The sequence below is a fragment of the Lissotriton helveticus genome, chromosome 6 (genome assembly GCF_964261635.1).
Source record: "Lissotriton helveticus chromosome 6, aLisHel1.1, whole genome shotgun sequence".
Lineage (NCBI taxonomy): Eukaryota > Metazoa > Chordata > Amphibia > Caudata > Salamandridae > Lissotriton > Lissotriton helveticus.
This window is the reverse complement of record NC_136067.1, coordinates 8,330,188-8,351,751: the sequence shown is the minus strand read 5'-3', so window position 1 is coordinate 8,351,751 and position 21,564 is coordinate 8,330,188. Positions and strand designations below refer to the sequence as shown.

The following is a 21,564-nucleotide window of genomic DNA, read 5'->3' as shown; positions in this document are numbered from 1 at the left end:
TTCCGTACAAGCTGATATGATAGCTTCCAAACACTTACACAGATGTGTAAACACCACTAATTTGGTGATCTGTGTAGTCGGGGGTCCTTAGATGCTGTAACCAAAGCAAGCGTTCCAAACACAAAAGCACTGCATCTGTGATGGATACAATGGGCTAATTCGATCACTGCAATAGATATAGACTACAAATTTGACTATACATTAAAAATACAAGCATTCCTGCAGTGCAAACATGAATATCCTCTCCTGAATGAAATAATGCCTCTAGATCAGTATGAATACATCATTTACACTGACGGATCTGCCCAGCCTGACGTAGGAAGTAAACTGCAATACAGCGCAGGATTTGTGATTGTGAAAGAATGTACGCGGGCCGGCAAATTCCGTCCAAACAATACACAGACACAGTCTCTAGGAGATTGCACGACACAGCAGGCAGAACTAAACACCCTGGTACTGGCACTAAAATATGTGGATCAGGAATTCTCAATACTTATTGTGTGTGATTCATTTTATTGTGTCCAATCATACAATGAATATTTTCAATACTGGTGACAGAATGTGTTTAGAGATTCCAAAGGTTGCACAATAAAGCACAAGTTACTTTTTTGAACAGGTGGCAGAGCTGAAAAAATGCCTGCCATGAACTCATGTAATTAACACATTGAGTCATCAGCGTGTTGGCTCCCACGTTGAAGGGAATTCATTGGCTGATGAAGCCGCCAAGGTGACAGTGCGAACTGCTGCCGTTGCTGCAAACACTCGTTCTAGCACAAGGATAGATGGACAGAAAATGATAGCTGTGAACACTACGCACAACAGCTCAGTCTCGCCCCAAGGTTTTCCACTCAAGTACTTCTACACGTTACATATGCAAAACATTCTGTATGCTCAAATTCCAGGAGTGGGGGATAGAGTAATACCAAACATGGATCGCAGATTAGGATTAAGTGTTGCTGCACACGAGGGTCTGGGTTGAGCACACGCAGGAATCGCTGCAACTATTTCACTACTGAAGCAGCGTTATTGGTGGCCAGGTCTTACTAAACAGACCAAGGGTTAAGTGTGACATCTGTCAGCAGACGAAAGGTTCTACCGTAGTACGTCTACCACAAACTCCATTAATTATATCAGACGGACCTCTCGCATGTGTCTATTTGGACCACTGAGGCCTCTTACAATCTGATGGGGCTAACAAGTACATCTTGGTGGCAGCGGATTCATGCTCTAAATTCCTGTGGGTTTGGCTACAGAAATCAGCTGACGCCGGAACTGTTATAAAGGATTTTAGAGTCTTCATAGGGCATAGGCAATTGGCACATTACATTCTGACCGTGGCCCTGCGTTTAGCTCACGGGCTTACAAAGATGCCATGGGAAGTTTAGGTGTAGCACTGCAGTACTCCTCTCCGTATCATCCCGAGGGAAATTCATTTGTGGAGAGGAAGAACGGGGACTTAAAGCAATCCTTAACAGGTAGGGTATTAGGCTCGGTGACAGTGTGGCAATCCCCTATATGGGGTCCAGAGGGCACCTAACAGCATGCCAAGAAGTTCCCTTGGGGGGCCGTACTCCATATGAAGTCCTGCTTGGGATAAGAATGTAGGTATCTGACCTCGACTGTGGCAGCACAGTGGTGGATGGAAAACCATTTGACATCAATGATTGTTTGTTGGCTGTTTTACAGGAACTCAATGAATTCCGGGCATTACAAAGCAACGTCCAAGTAAAATGCACCACCACTGAAGACGTGAAAGCTGTTCCGGCAAGAACTGCTTGGGTTTCGAAGATTGGGTACCTGGTCAGAGAAAAGATTGTGGACAAAAAGGAATTTGGGCCATCTTACAGAGCGCCTGTACCTGTCCTGCCTGTCGAAGACAAAGACATTTCGCTTCACGGGCCTGTAATGCTTCAGTTTCTGATTTGTCCTGTCACTTGAAGGGTTCCCCAGCTGCCGTGATTCATCCGGTGTTCGAGTTGCTTTCGAATGGGAGCTATTTGATGCTGAATGATCAAGGCTGTTGTGGGATGGTACCAGGCATCGAATATATAGTCACAGTAAGTTCCAGGGATACATGTTGCATGCAAAAATTGTTTTCACCGACCCACACAGTTAGGGAGGCAACGCTATTCATTGAATGTTTCCTTTATACAGTTTTATTCTCTGAGCAGGCTAAAAGCCATGGTTTTTCAGAAAGATGTGACCTTAACCTTAGCCAGAGAGACTTTTGATCTCCAGGCTGCAAAGTATTTATCTGATATACAGGCACTAGTCCGTACAAACTTCCCGCTCCATTTTGGGGAAATGGTTCATCGTAGCTTTAACATGTCTGATATGAGGGGGATTGTGCACCTATTTAAACATATAGGTTCTGGACTATTGAGCACCTTTCAGACTATCTTCGGAGTTATTCCAGCATTCATACACTCCATATGGGGAAGTGTTTTTAGAGGGCTTCTGCTGGTCCTGCTACTTGAAGTGGGTATCCTGGTTTTAATTGTCCTACTACGCAATGGACGGCCCAGTTCATCGAGAGACAGAAAAAGCACTGCTGGTGCGATGTTGTTGTGAATGCATGTGCCGTTCGTTCAAAGGTAAATCGTCCAAAGAACACCCAAAGGGCTCGTTTATTCGTCCTTCTCCTTAATGTATTGCAAACCATTATGGCAATATGGGGTTATGAACAGAAAGGAGTCCCAAGCAAGAGCTCTTGGGTGTCTTCTTTCTTCAAAGGGGCCTCCAGAGTTCCTGTCCGCCGATTCCCTCGACAGAAACAGAAATACAGGTAAGAACTTATCCAATGTGAATTTTGGTTCCTCCCTATGGAGTTAGTAAGGGTTTACTTTCCTTTTCTTCTCAGAAAGTGGTAAGTGGTAGGAAGTGAGGGGGGGTTTGTGGAGGAGAAGGATCGAGATATAGATGAATTTGATACTTAATACTTCCTAATGTGTGGAAAAAGAAAAAACGAGGATGTAAACAACATATACTAGAATGACGCTGGTTCAATAAATGCTTAATGAAAACATATCCAATGTTTATTCTGCGTATCTCTCTGGGACTAAGTGAGCACGACTGACTGAGCGAAAAGTACTGTACTGTTTCCACGATGCCTGAAGGATCAAGGGTTGTCATGTTCAAAGGTTGCCAGAAAATATTCGCGCCTTGTTAACGTTAGGGGGCTCATGGTGGCACTCTGAGCTAGCTGCTCTATAGGCTGACATATCCTGTGCGGTGTCCTGAATCAGTCTAGACACCAATCCTTTAATTTATGTCACCTACAAACGCACAGATCCTATGTATTTTTAGGAACTACACGACAGCGGGTTCATCCAGGTAGGGAGCACTCGCCTGAACCTTCGAAGACTCAGCCATGTGGTACAGCCATGGAACACAGAGGAGCGGAGACGGTGCTGGTTAATCCAGGGAGGTAGCACTCTCCTGAACCTTGAAAGACTCAGCCATGGAACACAGAGGAGCAGAGACACTAATGCATGAAGACCAGTGCAAGTTCATCCCTGGATGGAGTACTATCCTGAACCTGTGGTACACACCTGCACACAGAAGACCAGAATTATGCTTTGACTGCATTAGATACACAACGAGACTTTGATACATTGGACTGGTGTAATGCGTGTACATGGGGCATGGGGATTGGCTACAACTTTCTAGGTAGGAGCAGGCTATTGGACAACGCACGCAGGGCGTTGGTGTACGATGGCTGGGAGGTTGATCGTGACACCACACTAGGTTGCCTGCTGTCTTCCTTGCAGCTCCTCCTTGCTGTTGAGCAACTAGGCATAAGACTAACAATGGAATTGCAGGAATGGGGAATTACTGTGGGTTCTACTACACACATAGTGGTGATGTACATTGATGCCACACTTGTCTACCTGAAGCAAGATCAGGACCACTGCCTGGGGCCAGTCGTAGCTGCTTCAGGAGCTCAACCATTTTGGTTTAGTGTCAAGATTGGATAGTACGTGGGAGAAGTCCAGACTATTCTCCTCAGGGAGTTTGACCAAGGGGACTTCAGAGCTCTGACTGGATTTGGGCCTACAAAGGGAGACAAACAGATTCAGATACTTGACAATGTAGGTGTTTTTTACTCCAGATAAGCAATTTATAGTTCAACACAGGGAAAGTCAGTGAAGGACTGAAGCATACGGTACAATCCTGAAATCTCTTGCCACTTTCAATTACTGGATTGCCAAAGTCAAAATGGTATTTCTCCATCCTCTACGCTAGACACTTTCTAGAGCTATATAAGTGGACTGTCTGCCTGGTCTGGACAGGGAAGACAAGTAGGGTCAGCTTCGATACTCTGAACCTGGAGGGGCAGAAGAGGCATCTGGGGCACCATGGCATGGGGTTCTATTCTATAGTCGAACGATTGTAACATGCTACATGCAGGGTCGCCAAGGGTGACAAACGACGATAAGACAGGACCCTCATAGCTATGGCATTAAGTAGTCTACTCAGATGAGTAGCACCACGCCAGCATGGTACCCACACACTGTCAGGTGGCTGGGGTTAGCCTGGGAAACAAATGTAAAAAGAAATCTCTTGTGATTCCCATTCCCAAAGAATCTATCTGTATGGACGTTGGGAGCCATGTAAGAGCATAAGCCGGGATGCATCGGCGAGTCAGTGGAAGGAGGGAGGATGTAGCGCCCTTGGAGATTTATACCCGGGGGAGACCTTTATCTCATTCACAGAAGCACAGGAGGTCTTCAGGGCAAGACTTGGAAAAAGTATCCAATAAGCCCGACTGGCTAGGATCATGAGGGAGACATGGACTGAGTTCTCAAATACACCTAAGACTTACACATGCTCAAAGCGGTAGGAGAACCTGGGCTAGGATGTATGCTTGCCTTGCACCTGAAAGGTCACCAAAAAGCAGACATGGCAAGAAATGCACGATGGGAAAGGAAACATTGGGAGGAGTTTGTTACGAAGCACATCACAGACAGGGAGTGGGAAGTGACCTGCTCCCAGGTCAAGAAATGCAAGGTTAGAACTGGCACACTTTGTTTACACTGGAATATTCGGACCCTGTAAAAGATACCCCCAGGAGGCCCTCTAAGGTGTGGTGAGCTGGAAGCTTCCTTCATACACATGACTTGGTATTAAAGGGTGATAACAAACTACGGGGGACAGGATCACAACCAGACACCGCCCCGTAAGAGGCACCACACCGAGGCCTCCATTAAGCATGGTATTCTGAGAATCATCCATAAACCAAAAAAGTCAGGACAAGGTGTAGATCTGCACTCCTTGGGAAGGTATCATCAAAATTAGGGGTGGGCGGAGTTTGCGTAATCGCGTTACGCAAATCTCCGCGAAACAGTAAAAAATCTCCGCGAACACGCAGAAATTCCGTGAACGCGCGGAATCGCTTGTTCGCAAGGCTTTTTTCCTGTTCGCAATTGCGGTTTGCGTGCTCGGGGGGAAATATATCACAAACACGCATTTTGAGAACGCGAACAAGCAAAAAGTTTTGTGAAATCACGGAACGCAGAATTTTGGGCATTTTCGCATTCTCCGCGGAATGCAAAATTACCCCAATTCTGCAAAGTCCGCGAGCGGAACGGAATTTACCGCCCAGGCCTAATCAAAAGGCAGGATTGTCATTCATTGGCTGCGTTCCTGTGAGGCAAATGAAAAGGCACGAGAAGGGACCTTGGAGAGGTGGCCCTTGTGGAAGAATCTCACATTAGAGCCACCAGGAAAGAGGATAGAGTCAGTAAGATCTGACCACCTGGACTGAAATGATCCAAGACCACCAAAAGCTAGTTCTTCACAGACTGTAGAGATCTGATGATGCAGACCAATGAAGTGGAAGAAATGGAGCCAAGGAAGTGTGTCATGACACCATCAGGGAATTAGCGGTGCGTACACAGGCTTGGTGGTGGTCCACATTGGGGAATGTTCTGGGAATAACAGAAGTGACTAAAAGGCACTCTCGCCTCCTCTCCTTTATTAGGTAATAGGACTACAAGTCTTGACGTGTTGTTTGTGAACTTGCAACTTTTTTGAAAATGATAAAGTTAAAAAAAGCTCTGCTTATGCCCCTTATTGTCAGCTATTGTAAGCTGATATAAACTGGTGTCTAAACTGAAAACTGCAACATCATTTCCTATTTAAGCTTATACTCAGTTGAGAAATTCAGGAATGAAAGAAGGGGTTATCCAGATGACCAGCGTGTGACACTTCAGTCTGTGGTGGTACGAATCAGAAAGGCAGTCTTTCCGGTAAGAAAGTCTAATTTAAGTAAGGTGTGGTGGGCAGGCCGCCTTCCGAATAATTTATTACCTCCATCACCCTGGCCTGACTCTTGCTCGTCATATCTAGAGACCATTGCTGGCCCAGCTGTGATCTCTGTGCCTTCTTACATCTGTCTACCTAATATGTTACAGTTGTGTGTGGAACTCTTGGTGCAGCAAAAGTACCATGGGCTGTAACACAAGGAAGTAAAATGCCCCCACCCACTGGTTGCGTACTGAAACATAGCTACGTGTGGGCACAGTCGTCCCACTCAACCCCTGGCTCCACCACCCAGGCTGCTTGATAAAAGATTGCCATACATGGGAACAGTGGGACCCTCTCCCTTTGCGCCCCTCTACACCCTGATTGTGCAGTAAAAAACAGTCATAAGTGAGTGGGCGCGCTGGGTCCCTTTTACCCGTGGGCACCTACATCCATGGCTGTGCGGGTAAAGGTAGCCAAAAGTGGACACACTGACCCTCTCACCCTGGCGCACAAAGCACCTCCTTAACTGACAGTTTCACCCACTGCAAAATCTACTTTTTGGTGAAAATCCACTGCCATTCCCATGGAGGTTTATCACAGACTTGACTCTGTCATGGGTGGCAGCAGGCCTCTCACCCGGTACTATGTGGCTGCTCCTCTACCACTTCTGGCGAAGTTGGCAGTGGAACAGACGGACAAATTATTTACCTTCGGTAACGCCTTATCTGGTAGAGACATGATCTAGCCACTGATTCCTTACCTTTGAACTTCCAGGCGTCAGCCTGAATCTGGAAGATTTTTTTCAGCAGTACCCCTACGCGTCGGTAGATGGTGTTGGTCGACTCCGAGGGACGTCGTCGGCGTTGTGTTCATCATCGTCATCCATATAACAGCCACTCTGGCGCACTGCCGTCAGAGTTTTTCACGACTTTCCACGCCAGAAGCGCAAAGCCATGAAGTGACTGACCACGGAGTGTTAAAAAAGGAACAGCTATGGCCCTAAAAAGGACACATGTCTGAAACAATGCCGCGGGGCGGATGGGTGGGACGTAAGGAATGTGCGGCTAGATCATGTCTCTAACAGATAAGTTGTTACCGAAGGCAAGTTACTTGTTCATCTGATAGAGACATCTAGCCGCAGATTCTTTACCTTTGAACAGATACCCAAGCAATACCATCCCCGGTGGAGGGACTGCGGAATGGTTTAGACCAGAAAGTCCTGCAAAACAGAGCAACCAAACAGGCCTTCTCTGCTGACCTGAGAATCCAGGCAGTAGTGTCTGGCGAACGTGTGAAAAGCTGCCCATGTGGCAGATTGGAATACATCAGAGATGGGAACACAACGCTGAAGAGAAGTGGTGGCCACCTTCCCCCGGGTGAAATGGGAACCAAGCCCTTCAGGAGGATCCTTCTTCAATAGGCATAACACATTTTAATAGAGGAGGACCCATCAGGATATAGTCCTCTTCTGAGCAGCACGGCCTTTCTTTGCACCCATGTATCCAATAAAGAGTTGGTCGTCCACCCGGAACTCTTTGGTTCGATTAAGGTAGAACGATAACGCTCTTTTTGGGTCCAGACAATGGAGACGTTCCTCTTCCTTGGAAGGATGCTGGGGTAAATAGAAGGTGGGATGAGTGACTGACTGTCCCAGATGGAAGGGTGTTACCACCTTAGGCAGAAAGGATGCCCTAGTCCGGAGTACTAACTTGTCTGAAAAGATCGTCAGGTAAGAAGGCTTTGAGGACAGTGCCTGAGGTTCACTCACTCTCCTGGCAGAGATTATTGCCACCAAAAAAGCTGTCTTGATGGTGAGCAACTGCAGAGGGCAGCTATGCAGCGGCATAAATGGCGCACACATGATGAAAGTGAGCACCAAATTAAGGTTTCACTGTGGCATGATGAAGGGTGAAGGAGGGGACAAATGAGTTAACCCCTTCAAAAAACTCTGCACTAGAGGAGATTTGAGTAGAGAAGGCTGTTCAGGCAGCCGAAGAAAAGAAAAAAGGGATGAAAGGTAGCCCCTCAAGGTGGCCAGAGCAGAACCCTGCTGGGCCAAAAAAGAATAAACAGGGCTTGTGATAATGGAGCAGATAAGGGATCAACAGACCTGTCTGTATAATATTTAGAAAACTTGTTCCATCGGCGGGTGTATACCGATTTTGTGGAGGGATGCCTGGCTGCCAAAATAACCTCACAGACTACAGGAGGGAGGTCAAAAGCTGTCAACTGACGCTGCTCAATCTTAATGCAAGGAGGCGGAGAGTGGACAGGTACAGGCGGAGAACCCTCCCCTGCTGCTGCGACAGAAGATCCTCCCAAAGAGGCAGCTTGACCGGAGGATCGATGCTCATGTCCAGAAGCTCGAAGTACCAAACTCTCTGTGCGCAGTCCGGAGCCACAAGAATGACTTGTGCCTGGTCACTCCTGATCTTCTTGAGCACTCTGGGCAGGAGTGGTATGGGTAGAAAGTCGCTTCGGAGGCCTGAATTCCACTCGGGACAAAAAGCGTCGCCGAGCGAGTGCCGCCTTGGAAACTCCAATGCGCAAAATAGCTGATATTGCTCATTCTCTTCAGAGGCAAAAAGATCTAACCGGGGCTCTCCCCACAACTGAAAGAGACCTTGTGCCACCTCTGGATGGAGACGCCATTCGTGATCCGCAAGGCACCTTCGGCTGAGCTCGTCCTCCCTTGTGTTCAGGGAACCGGTTAGGTGTTGAGCCACCAGGGAAATGCCCTGACGTTCCAGCCAATTCCAGAGACGCAGGGCCTCTTGACAAAGAGTCCACGACGTCACTCCGCCCCGTTTGTTGCAGTACCACATGGTGGCAGTGTTGTCTGTGAACACCGGTATCAGCCTTCCTTTTATAGATGGTAAAAAGGCTTTCAGTGCCAGTCGGATCGCCCGAAGCTCCAACAGATTGATATGGAGCCTGGCTTCAGCCGGAGACCAGAGTCCTCTGATCTCCACCTCTCCCAGATGACTGCCCCACCCCAGAAGGGATGCACTTGTTACTACTGTGAGGTCTGTGTGGGGAAGAGAGAGGGGTCTGCCCTTGAACCAATCGCAGTCCGTCAGCCGCCACTGCAGGTCATTCGCAGTGCACTCTGAAATCTGAACCAGGTCACTGAGATTTTCTCAATGCTGCGCCCATTGGAACTTCAGGTCCCACTGCTGAGCCCCACGTGCCACCCTGCATGTGTCACTAGTAGGATACAGGAGGCCATGAGGCCCAACAGCCTCAGAGTTAGTCTCACCGAAATCCAGGAAAGAGGCTGAAACATCGGTATCACAGCCTGAATAACTCGGACTTGCCGTTCCGGAGGATAAGTCCGAAACTGTACTGTGTCCAGAACCACCCGAATGAACGGGAGCGTCTGAGGGGGGGTCAAGTGCGACTTTGGCACTTTAATAGTGAGCCTTAGCGAATGCAAGAGGTTCACCATAGCCTTGAGGTGAGAGGCAACTGCTTGGGGCGAGCCTGCCTTCAACAACCAGTCGTCGAGATAGGGGAAGACTGGAACCCCTGATCTCCGCAGATGGGCTGCGACCACCACCATCACTTTTGTGAACACCCGAGGGGCGCTGGTGAGGCCATAGGGGAGTAAAGCGAATTGAAAGTGCTTGTGGCCCACCAAGAACCGCAGGTAGCAATGATGGACAGGCAGGATGGAGATATGAAAGTAGGTATCGTACAAGTCCAGCGCTATCATCCAGTCTCCTGAGTCCAAGGCAGACAGGACCTGATCAAGAGTGAGCATCTTGAATTTCTCGTTTTCGAGGAAGTAATTGAGGGCTCTGAGATCTAGGATAGGACAAAGACCTCCGTCCTTCTTCGAGACCATGAATAGCAGGAGTAGCAACCACCGCCTACTTCGGGCCCGGGAATCCTCTCTATAGCTCCCTTGGCCAAAAGAGCGGAGACTTCCTCACAGAGCAAGGCAAGGTAGGTGATCCTCCGTCAGCGGATTGCACACTGGAGGCATGGAAGGAGGGGTAGTCTTGAAGAGGAGGGAGTAGCCCCTTCAAACTATTTGCAACACCCACCTGTCCGATGGAGTGTTTTGCCAGTGGTGGAGATGATGGCGTATTCTGTCACCGACTGGTCTAGAATGATCCTGGGGAATCGGACTAGGAAAGTTTTGCAGGAGAGAAGGGGATGGTGGCTAGGCTCAACTTCTGCTTTTCTGATGCCTGGCACGAGGCCTGATGCGAGGCCAGGGTGAACCGCATCCATGGCCCCGCAGTGCTTACTGAACTTGCGGGGACCTCTGGCCAGGGTAGGTTTGGCGCAGCTGGTATGCTCTTCCGTAGCTACAAAAGAAGCAAAAGTTGGATGAAGCCCTTGGGCAGTAGTGAGGCCCAAAGACTTGGCCGTGGCCCACGAGTCTTTAAAGCATGTCCATGAGGTTGGCCTGGACATCCCCGAAAAATGAGAGGTTCTCAGCCAGGCATGGCGACGTAACACCACCGTCGTGATAATCAAACTACATAGCAAGTCCGTTGTGTCCAAGCCACATTTGATTGTGAACTTAGCTGCGTCCCTCCATTCTGCTATTGCTTCGGAGAGTAGAGCCCGGTCCTCCTCTGAGACTCTGGGCAGCACCCGTGCTACCGTATCTCATATGGAATGAGAGTAAAGGCCTGAGAGGCATGCGGTGTTCACTGACAGCAATGCTAGGCTGGCGGAAGAAAAACATTTCTTTCTGAAGTTCTCCAACCACCTGGATTCCCTGTACGAGGGTGCGGAAAAGAATGCACCACGAGAAGTGGAAGCTTGGACCACCAAGCTTTTGGGGGTGGGGATGGGTGGTGATTAAAGTTGGGTCACCTGGTGCGGGGTGATGGCGGGGGGCGATCGTCTTCTTCACAGGAGCCCCTGAGCTGGGTTTGGACTATGTCCCCAGAAGGACATCTGTCAAGGCCTCATTGAAAGGCAGTTGGGATCCCGAGCTAGAGACCCCAGGCTGCAGGACTTCTGTGAAGACATTAGTCTTGACCGCCACTGTAGGAAGCTGCAGGTCAAGGACCTCCGCAGCCCTAAGCATCACCATGGCAAAAGATGCTCCCTCCTCCATAGCCTGGGTAGGAGGAGAAAGCATACCAGTGTCTGGGGAGGTATCCACACAACTGGCTTCACCCAATTCCTCATACCAGTCCAGAGCTTGTTGTTGTTGTTGCAGAATTTCCAAGGGATCCTGCTCCCCCACTCAAGGCTCCTCCTCCACTCATAACCCTTTGGAATAAGGCAGAAAAAACAGCGTGGAGCCATCGGTGCCGGTCTCGGCGTCGGAGGATGCCCGACCGGCTCCGTGCCATCCGTAATGAGGATAGGGGAGGCGGCGCTAGCAATGCCGAGGACCTCGGCGCGGGACACAACACCAGGGAAGGGTGCTGTGGAGGTACGACCAGAGTCGGTCCGGACACAGGAACAGGTCCACAAGGTGGCTGCGGAGCCAGCATAGGAACCACAGAGGCCCTTCCGTTTTCTGAGCCTGCAGGGCCTGTAGGTGCACTGGCGGGGTCAGGCCGCACAAATAATGGCACACATGGCGTTATAAAATTCTTTCAGCTGGGCCAGAGCTCACCCTGCCATCCTTTACGCAGAGTTGGGCCTCGAGTGCCAAGGTTCCTCCGCTGCGTCTCGCGATGGGCGGGGAAAAGTCGAAGCACAGTTCGACTTCTTGTGGTGCCTCTTACCTGACTTTAACAACCTTGACGAAGAGGATTTTGATTCTCCGGAGAGGTGCTTGCACCTTTCTCTGACCCAAGACCTGGACCGGGACCAGGACCAGAGACCGATGAGGCGACTTCCGCAGTGCCGAATGCTGGACCGCGAGAAGCTTTAGGGACCGCTCCCTCAAAGCCTGCAGCGCCATGTCCCGGCAGTTGGAGCACGACTTGGAGTCGTGGTCGCGCTCCAGGCACCAAAGACAGACCAAATGGGGGTCTGTGACCGACATGGCACAATGACAGTCGCCGCACGGCTTGAACCCCGAAGTCTTCTTACACAACATAACCCACCTACACACCAACTAAGTCGACAACAAGTCTAAAAAAGTCTGTCAAAAAATTACAGGGGGTAGCTCTTTTCAACAGATTGGCGCTGATGGTGAGGAAAGAAAATAACTGACGTCAGCGCCCCGGAGTGGTGGTTATATTGATGACGCAGATGTCACGACGACAACGAACATGACGCCGACGACGTCATGCGGAGTCAACCGACACCACCTACCAGCGAGCAGGGGTACTGCTTCAGGATCCAGCCTGACGCCTGGAAGTTCAAAGGTAAGGAATCTGCGGCTAGATGTCTCAATCAGATAGACCTTATGGTGGAGAGTGAGACGTCTACGCCAGCTGAGGATCCTTTAGTGGAACTTCCAATACCATCCTCCTCTAAATCATCCTGCAAATGTCAGAGCTAGAAAGGGGAAACCCTGAAAGCAGCTTGGACTCCAGAAGTGCAGTGAGTGCTGAGCCTGGTAGGAGAGAAGAGAAAAGAGGAGTAACTCACAGGACTGCCAGAGCCCGCGTCCTGCCCATTCTGGCTGTGCAGACTGCCGATCTCAGTCTGGGAACCAGAGTGTGAGACAACCTCAAAGAAACGCCTGCAGGAGAGAAAGCAAGAAAGGGACAGGAGAAGGAGAAAGAAACAAGTGGTGAGATCACAGTGGCACGGTGAGGCTGAATCCACACACCAGGACACCACACAATTGCCTTGATTACTTACAGGTAAACTTAATTCATCTAAATATCCTTGTCCATGCTTTAAAGAGGTGGTCACAGCTTACTCAGGCATCACCTGACAAAGTATATCCCAAAAATCCCTCTCATATCTCCTCTTTTTCCACCCAGACTACACCGTCTCACATGGGCAGAGACCACATCATGTCCTGTCGCCCCAAAGCGTGGGAGGAATCAAGGCCGCCATACTGGGAGGGAGGCTCGGATGAAGGAACTGGGACGAGGAAGGATTAGAGGAGCAATGGAGATCACAAGACATTCCCTCCTCAATTCTAGCACATCCCTTCATGAAGCAGATAACAACACAACATGAAATAATCCCCCTCCCCAGCTCCAAAATAATGTCCACGCAGCACAATGAAATAAAAAAGAAACACAGCATTACAGGAGAAAATACCTTTAAAGAGCAGCCTTCAAAACTTCCAAACCAAAGTCAAAGATTTCTAAGACATTAAATCCAACGCTAAGGTTCAGCAAAGTGGAAGGGACCGCCTGTGTCGCATCTCCTGCTTCCACCAAGAGGCTGTCACTCCACAAGGGAAGCGCCCCTGAACTGGATCTGAGATGAATTCTACAGATTGATAAACCAGAGCAAAAACAGCTTCAACCAATCAACTTAGAGAGGACGTAGAGGGTTTACACCCTTATTAAAAGGACCAAAGTTGCCAAAAAGACTGTCACAGGCAGTGTATTTAGCTGAATGAGAGAGAGGGTTCTTCATTGGCCAAGTGACAACCAGGAGTTCCCATGCTCCTTCCTCCACCAATGAGGGAGCAGGAAAGAAAGAAGGCCAATCTTTGGGTCTATACAGAAAGACGAGATCACTTTGGGAGAAAAACATAGACCCAAACAAAGAACCACAGAGTCAGGAGAAAAATGCAGATAGAGAGGATTTAATACACACTGAACCCAACTCTTCCACGGGCGTGCTGTGATAATCGCCCTTGGAGGAAACCCTTGAAGTACAGCCATTTAAGGAAACCTCACCCATTGGCTCCTAAGGAGGGGGTCGCTGTGCTTTGAGAACCAAAGGTACATACCAAGAGGCTGACAAGAGAAACCTTTCAATAGCCTATTACCTAGTTCTTCCTTATCAGAAGGACCCCTCCTAGGTGCTCTAACCCCCTTTATGGTTGCCCGCTGAATTTTAAGGGTGAAAACAGACAAACCTAAGTGAAAACCATGATGAAGGATTTGAAGAACCCACTGAGGCTCATATGTATAGGAATCTGGTCATATGATTGTTGAGTAGAGCGCCAGCGAGGATCTTGAATGGATGCCGTAAGAGAAGAGGAACAACCTACATGTTGGAGACCCCTCCTTTCATCTTCCAGGCAGACAGATGGAGATGCCGACAGGACGTCTGGTACAGAAGACTCTGGAGTGGACAAAGGTCTAGTGGGAGAGTGCAATCCAGGGCTGGAGCCATTTTTCTCAGCCGAGGGAACCAACTGATCTGGGGCCAGAATAGGACATTCAGGATTAAGTCTGCCCTTTCTTCAGAGATGAGCCAACACTCTGGGACTCAAGAGGGATTGGTGGGAAGGATGAGCCGACACTCTGGGACTCAAGAGGGATTGGTGGGAAGGATGAGCCGACACTCTGGGACTCAAGAGGGATTGGTGGGAAGGATGAGCCAACACTCTGGGACTCAAGAGGGATTGGTGGGAAGGATGAGCCAACACTCTGGGACTCAAGAGGGATTGGTGGGAAGGATGAGCCAACACTCTGGGACTCAAGAGGGATTGGTGGGAAGGATGAGCCAACACTCTGGGACTCAAGAGGGATTGGTGGGAAGGGTGAGCCAACACTCTGGGACTCAAGAGGGATTGGTGGGAAGGATGAGCCGACACTCTGGGACTCAAGAGGGATTGGTGGGAAGGATGAGCCAACACTCTGGGACTCAAGAGGGATTGGTGGGAAGGATGAGCCGACACTCTGGGACTCAAGAGGGATTGGTGGGAAGGATGAGCCGACACTCTGGGACTTAAGAGGGATTGGTGGGAAGGATGAGCCAACACTCTGGGACTCAAGAGGGATTGGTGGGAAGGATGAGCCGACACTCTGGGACTCAAGAGGGATTGGTGGGAAGGATGAGCCAACACTCTGGGACTCAAGAGGGATTGGTGGGAAGGATGAGCCAACACTTTGGGACTCAAGAGGGATTGGTGGGAAGGATGAGCCAACACTCTGGGACTCAGGAGGGATTGGTGGGAAGGATGAGCCGACACTCTGGGACTCAAGAGGGATTGGTGGGAAGGATGAGCCAACACTCTGGGACTCAAGAGGGATTGGTGGGAAGGATGAGCCGACACTCTGGGACTCAAGAGGGATTGGTGGGAAGGATGAGCCAACACTCTGGGACTCAAGAGGGATTGGTGGGAAGGATGAGCCAACACTCGAGGGATTGGTGGGAAGGATGAGCCGACACTCTGGGACTCAAGAGGGATTGGTGGGAAGGATGAGCCGACACTCTGGGACTCAAGAGGGATTGGTGGGAAGGATGAGCCGACACTCTGGGACTCAAGAGGGATTGGTGGGAAGGATGAGCCGACACTCTGGGACTCAAGAGGGATTGGTGGGAAGGATGAGTCAACACTCTGAGACTCAAGAGGGAGTGGTGGGAAGGATGAGCCAACACTCTGGGACTCAAGAGGGATTGGTGGGAAGGATGAGCCGACACTCTGGGACTCAAGAGGGATTGGTGGGAAGGATGAGCCGACACTCTGGGACTCAAGAGGGATTGGTGGGAAGGATGAGCCAACACTCTGGGACTCAAGAGGGATTGGTGGGAAGGATGGGCCAACACTCTGGGACTCAAGAGGGATTGGTGGGAAGGATGAGCCAACACTCTGGGACTCAAGAGGGATTGGTGGGAAGGATGAGCCGACACTCTGGGACTCAAGAGGGATTGGTGGGAAGGATGAGCCAACACTCTGGGACTCAAGAGGGATTGGTGGGAAGGATGAGCCGACACTCTGGGACTCAAGAGGGATTGGTGGGAAGGATGAGCCAACACTCTGGGACTCAAGAGGGATTGGTGGGAAGGATGAGCCAACACTCGAGGGATTGGTGGGAAGGATGAGCCGACACTCTGGGACTCAAGAGGGATTGGTGGGAAGGATGAGCCAACACTCTGGGACTCAAGAGGGATTGGTGGGAAGGATGAGCCGACACTCTGGGACTCAAGAGGGATTGGTGGGAAGGATGAGCCGACACTCTGGGACTCAAGAGGGATTGGTGGGAAGGATGAGTCAACACTCTGAGACTCAAGAGGGAGTGGTGGGAAGGATGAGCCAACACTCTGGGACTCAAGAGGGATTGGTGGGAAGGATGAGCCGACACTCTGGGACTCAAGAGGGATTGGTGGGAAGGATGAGCCAACACTCTGGGACTCAAGAGGGATTGGTGGGAAGGATGAGCCGACACTCTGGGACTCAAGAGGCATTGGTGGGAAGGATGAGCCGACACTCTGGGACTCAAGAGGGATTGGTGGGAAGGATGAGCCGACACTCTGGGACTCAAGAGGGATTGGTGGGAAGGATGAGCCAACACTCTGGGACTCAAGAGGGATTGGTGGGAAGGATGGGCCAACACTCTGGGACTCAAGAGGGATTGGTGGGAAGGATGAGCCAACACTCTGGGACTCAAGAGGGATTGGTGGGAAGGATGAGCCGACACTCTGGGACTCAAGAGGGATTGGTGGGAAGGATGAGCCAACACTCTGGGACTCAAGAGGGATTGGTGGGAAGGATGAGCCGACACTCTGGGACTAAAGAGGGATTGGTGGGAAGGATGAGCCAACACTCTGGGACTCAAGAGGGATTGGTGGGAAGGATGAGCCAACACTCGAGGGATTGGTGGGAAGGATGAGCCGACACTCTGGGACTCAAGAGGGATTGGTGGGAAGGATGAGCCGACACTCTGGGACTCAAGAGGGATTGGTGGGAAGGATGAGCCGACACTCTGGGACTCAAGAGGGATTGGTGGGAAGGATGAGCCGACACGCTGGGACTCAAGAGGGATTGGTGGGAAGGATGAGCCAACACTCTGGGACTCAAGAGGGATTGGTGGGAAGGATGAGCCAACACTCTGGGACTCAAGAGGGATTGGTGGGAAGGATGAGTCAACACTTTGAGACTCAAGAGGGATTGGTGGGAAGGATGAGCCAACACTCTGGGACTCAAGAGGGATTGGTGGGAAGGATGAGTCAACACTCTGAGACTCAAGGGGGATTGGTGGGAAGGATGAGCCGACACTCTGGGACTCAAAAGGGATTGGTGGGAAGGATGAGCCAACACTCTGGGACTCAAGAGGGATTGGTGGGAAGGATGAGCCGACACTCTGGGACTCAAGAGGGATTGGTGGGAAGGATGAGCCGACACTCTGGGACTCAAGAGGGATTGGTGGGAAGGATGAGCCGACACTCTGGGACTCAAGAGGGATTGGTGGGAAGGATGAGCCAACACTCGAGGGATTGGTGGGAAGGATGAGTCAACACTCTGGGACTCAAGAGGGATTGGTGGGAAGGATGAGCCAACACTCTGGGACTCAAGAGGGATTGGTGGGAAGGATGAGCCAACACTCTGGGACTCAAGAGGGATTGGTGGGAAGGATGAGCCAACACTCTGGGACTCAAGAGGGATTGGTGGGAAGGATGAGCCGACACTTTGAGACTCAAGAGGGATTGGTGGGAAGGATGAGCCAACACTCTGGGACTCAAGAGGGATTGGTGGGAAGGATGAGCCAACACTCTGGGACTCAAGAGGGAGTGGTGGGAAGGCTGAGCCAACACTCTGAGACTTAAGAGGGAGTGGTGGGAAGGCTGAGCCAACACTCGAGGGATTGGTGGGAAGGATGAGTCAACACTCTGGGACTCAAGAGGGAGTGGTGGGAAGGCTGACCAACACTCGAGGGATTGGTGAGAAGGATGGGCCAACACTCTGGGACTCAAGAGGGATTGGTGGGAAGGATGAGCCAACACTCGAGGGATTGGTGGGAAGGATGAGCCGACACTCTGGGACTCAAGAGGGATTGGTGGGAAGGATGAGCCGACACTCTGGGACTCAAGAGGGATTGGTGGGAAGGATGAGCCGACACTCTGGGACTCAAGAGGGATTGGTGGGAAGGATGAGCCGACACGCTGGGACTCAAGAGGGATTGGTGGGAAGGATGAGCCAACACTCTGGGACTCAAGAGGGATTGGTGGGAAGGATGAGCCAACACTCTGGGACTCAAGAGGGATTGGTGGGAAGGATGAGTCAACACTTTGAGACTCAAGAGGGATTGGTGGGAAGGATGAGCCAACACTCTGGGACTCAAGAGGGATTGGTGGGAAGGATGAGTCAACACTCTGAGACTCAAGGGGGATTGGTGGGAAGGATGAGCCGACACTCTGGGACTCAAAAGGGATTGGTGGGAAGGATGAGCCAACACTCTGGGACTCAAGAGGGATTGGTGGGAAGGATGAGCCGACACTCTGGGACTCAAGAGGGATTGGTGGGAAGGATGAGCCGACACTCTGGGACTCAAGAGGGATTGGTGGGAAGGATGAGCCGACACTCTGGGACTCAAGAGGGATTGGTGGGAAGGATGAGCCAACACTCGAGGGATTGGTGGGAAGGATGAGTCAACACTCTGGGACTCAAGAGGGATTGGTGGGAAGGATGAGCCAACACTCTGGGACTCAAGAGGGATTGGTGGGAAGGATGAGCCAACACTCTGGGACTCAAGAGGGATTGGTGGGAAGGATGAGCCAACACTCTGGGACTCAAGAGGGATTGGTGGGAAGGATGAGTCAACACTTTGAGACTCAAGAGGGATTGGTGGGAAGGATGAGCCAACACTCTGGGACTCAAGAGGGATTGGTGGGAAGGATGAGCCAACACTCTGGGACTCAAGAGGGAGTGGTGGGAAGGCTGAGCCAACACTCTGAGACTCAAGAGGGAGTGGTGGGAAGGCTGAGCCAACACTCGAGGGATTGGTGGGAAGGATGAGTCAACACTCTGGGACTCAAGAGGGAGTGGTGGGAAGGCTGACCAACACTCGAGGGATTGGTGAGAAGGATGGGCCAACACTCTGAGACTCAAGAGGGAGTGGTGGGAAGGCTGAGCCAACACTCTTGGACTCAAGAGGGATTGGTGGGAAGGATGAGCCAACACTCTGGGACTCAAGAGGGATTGGTGGGAAGGATGAGCCAACACTCTGGGACTCAAGAGGGATTGGTGGGAAGGATGAGCCGACACTCTGGGACTCAAGAGGGATTGGTGGGAAGGATGAGCCGACACTCTGGGACTCAAGAGGGATTGGTGGGAAGGATGAGCCGACACTCTGGGACTCAAGAGGGATTGGTGGGAAGGATGAGCCGACACTCTGGGACTCAAGAGGGATTGGTGGGAAGGATGAGCCAACACTCTGGGACTCAAGAGGGATTGGTGGGAAGGATGAGCCAATACTCGAGGGATTGGTGGGAAGGATGAGCCAACACTCTGAGACTCAAGGGGGATTGGTGGGAAGGATGAGCCAATACTCGAGGGATTGGTGGGAAGGATGAGTCAACACTCTGGGACTCAAGAGGGATTGGTGGGAAGGATGAGCCAACACTCTGGGACTCAAGAGAGATTGGTGGGAAGGATGAGCCAACACTCTGGGACTCAAGAGGGATTGGTGGGAAGGATGAGCCAACACTCTGGGACTCAAGAGGGATTGGTGGGAAGGATGAGTCAACACTTTGAGACTCAAGAGGGATTGGTGGGAAGGATGAGCCAACACTCTGGGACTCAAGAGGGATTGGTGGGAAGGATGAGCCAACACTCTGGGACTCAAGAGGGAGTGGTGGGAAGGCTGAGCCAACACTCTGAGACTCAAGAGGGAGTGGTGGGAAGGCTGAGCCAACACTCGAGGGATTGGTGGGAAGGATGAGTCAACACTCTGGGACTCAAGAGGGAGTGGTGGGAAGGCTGAGCCAACACTCGAGGGATTGGTGGGAAGGATGGGCCAACACTCTGAGGCTCAAGACGGTGTGGTGGGAAGGCTGAGCCAACACTCTGGGACTCAAGAGGGATTGGTGGGAAGGATGAGCCAACACTCTGGGACTCAAGAGGGATTGGTGGGAAGGATGAGCCAATACTCGAGGGATTGGTGGGAAGGATGAGCCAACACTCTGAGACTCAAGGGGGATTGGTGGGAAGGATGAGCCAATACTCGAGGGATTGGTGGGAAGGATGAGTCAACACTCTGGGACTCAAGAGGGATTGGTGGGAAGGATGAGCCGACACTCTGGGACTCAAGAGGGATTGGTGGGAAGGATGAGCCAACACTCTGGGACTCAAGAGGGATTGGTGGGAAGGATGAGCCAACACTCTGGGACTCAAGAGGGATTGGTGGGAAGGATGAGCAGACACTCTGGGACTCAAGAGGGATTGGTGGGAAGGATGAGCCAACACTCTGGGACTCAAGAGGGATTGGTGGGAAGGATGAGCCGACACTCTGGGACTCAAGAGGGATTGGTGGGAAGGATGAGCCAACACTCGAGGGATTGGTGGGAAGGATGAGCCAACACTCTGGGACTCAAGAGGGATTAATGGGAAGGATGAGCCGACACTCTGGGACTCAAGAGGGATTGGTGGGAAGGATGAGCCGACACTCTGGGACTCAAGAGGGATTGGTGGGAAGGATGAGCCAACACTCTGGGACTCAAGAGGGATTGGTGGGAAGGATGAGCCAAAACTCTGGGACTCAAGAGGGATTGGTGGGAAGGATGAGCCAACACTCTCTCTGGGACTCAAGAGGGATTGGTGGGAAGGATGAGCCAACACTCTGGGACTCAAGAGGGATTGGTGGGAAGGATGAGCCAACACTCGAGGGATTGGTGGGAAGGATGAGTCAACACTCTGGGACTCAAGAGGGATTGGTGGGAAGGAAGAGCCAACACTCTGGGACTCAAGAGGGATTGGTGGGAAGGATGAGCCAACACTTTGAGACTCAAGAGGGATTGGTGGGAAGGATGAGCCAACACTCTGGGACTCAAGAGGGATTGGTGGGAAGGATGAGCCAACACTCTGGGACTCAAGAGAGATTGGTGGGAAGGATGAGCCAACACTTTGAGACTCAAGAGGGATTGGTGGGAAGGATGAGTCAACACTCTGGGACTCAAGAGGGATTGGTGGGAAGGATGAGCCGACACTCTGGGACTCAAGAGGGATTGGTGGGAAGGATGAGCCGACACTCTGAGACTCAAGAGGGATTGGTGGGAAGGATGAGCCAACACTCTGGTACTCAAGAGGGATTGGTGGGAAGGATGAGCCAACACTCTGGGACTCAAGGGGGATTGGTGGGAAGGATGAGCCAACACTCTGGGACTCAAGAGGGATTGGTGGGAAGGATGAGCCGACACTCTGGGACTCAAGAGGGATTGGTGGGAAGGATGAGCCAAAACTCTGGGACTCAAGAGGGATTGGTGGGAAGGATGAGCCAACACTCTGGGACTCAAGAGGGATTGGTGGGAAGGATGAGCCAACACTCGAGGGATTGGTGGGAAGGATGAGCCAACACTCTGAGACTCAAGAGG

General features: G+C 51.1%; 1 protein-coding gene across 4 annotated transcripts in view; it reads right to left on the bottom strand.

The window, feature by feature from the left end:
- Positions 1–21,564, bottom strand: part of LOC144762126 (phosphofurin acidic cluster sorting protein 2-like) — a 642,794-nt gene that overhangs the window by 193,328 nt on the left and 427,902 nt on the right. For all 4 annotated transcript variants that reach the window (XM_078647259.1, XM_078647257.1, XM_078647258.1 and 1 more), the window contains one exon: positions 12,766–12,859. In XM_078647259.1, the coding sequence (XP_078503385.1) occupies positions 12,766–12,859 (94 nt within the window). The remainder of the gene's footprint in view (positions 1–12,765; positions 12,860–21,564) is intronic.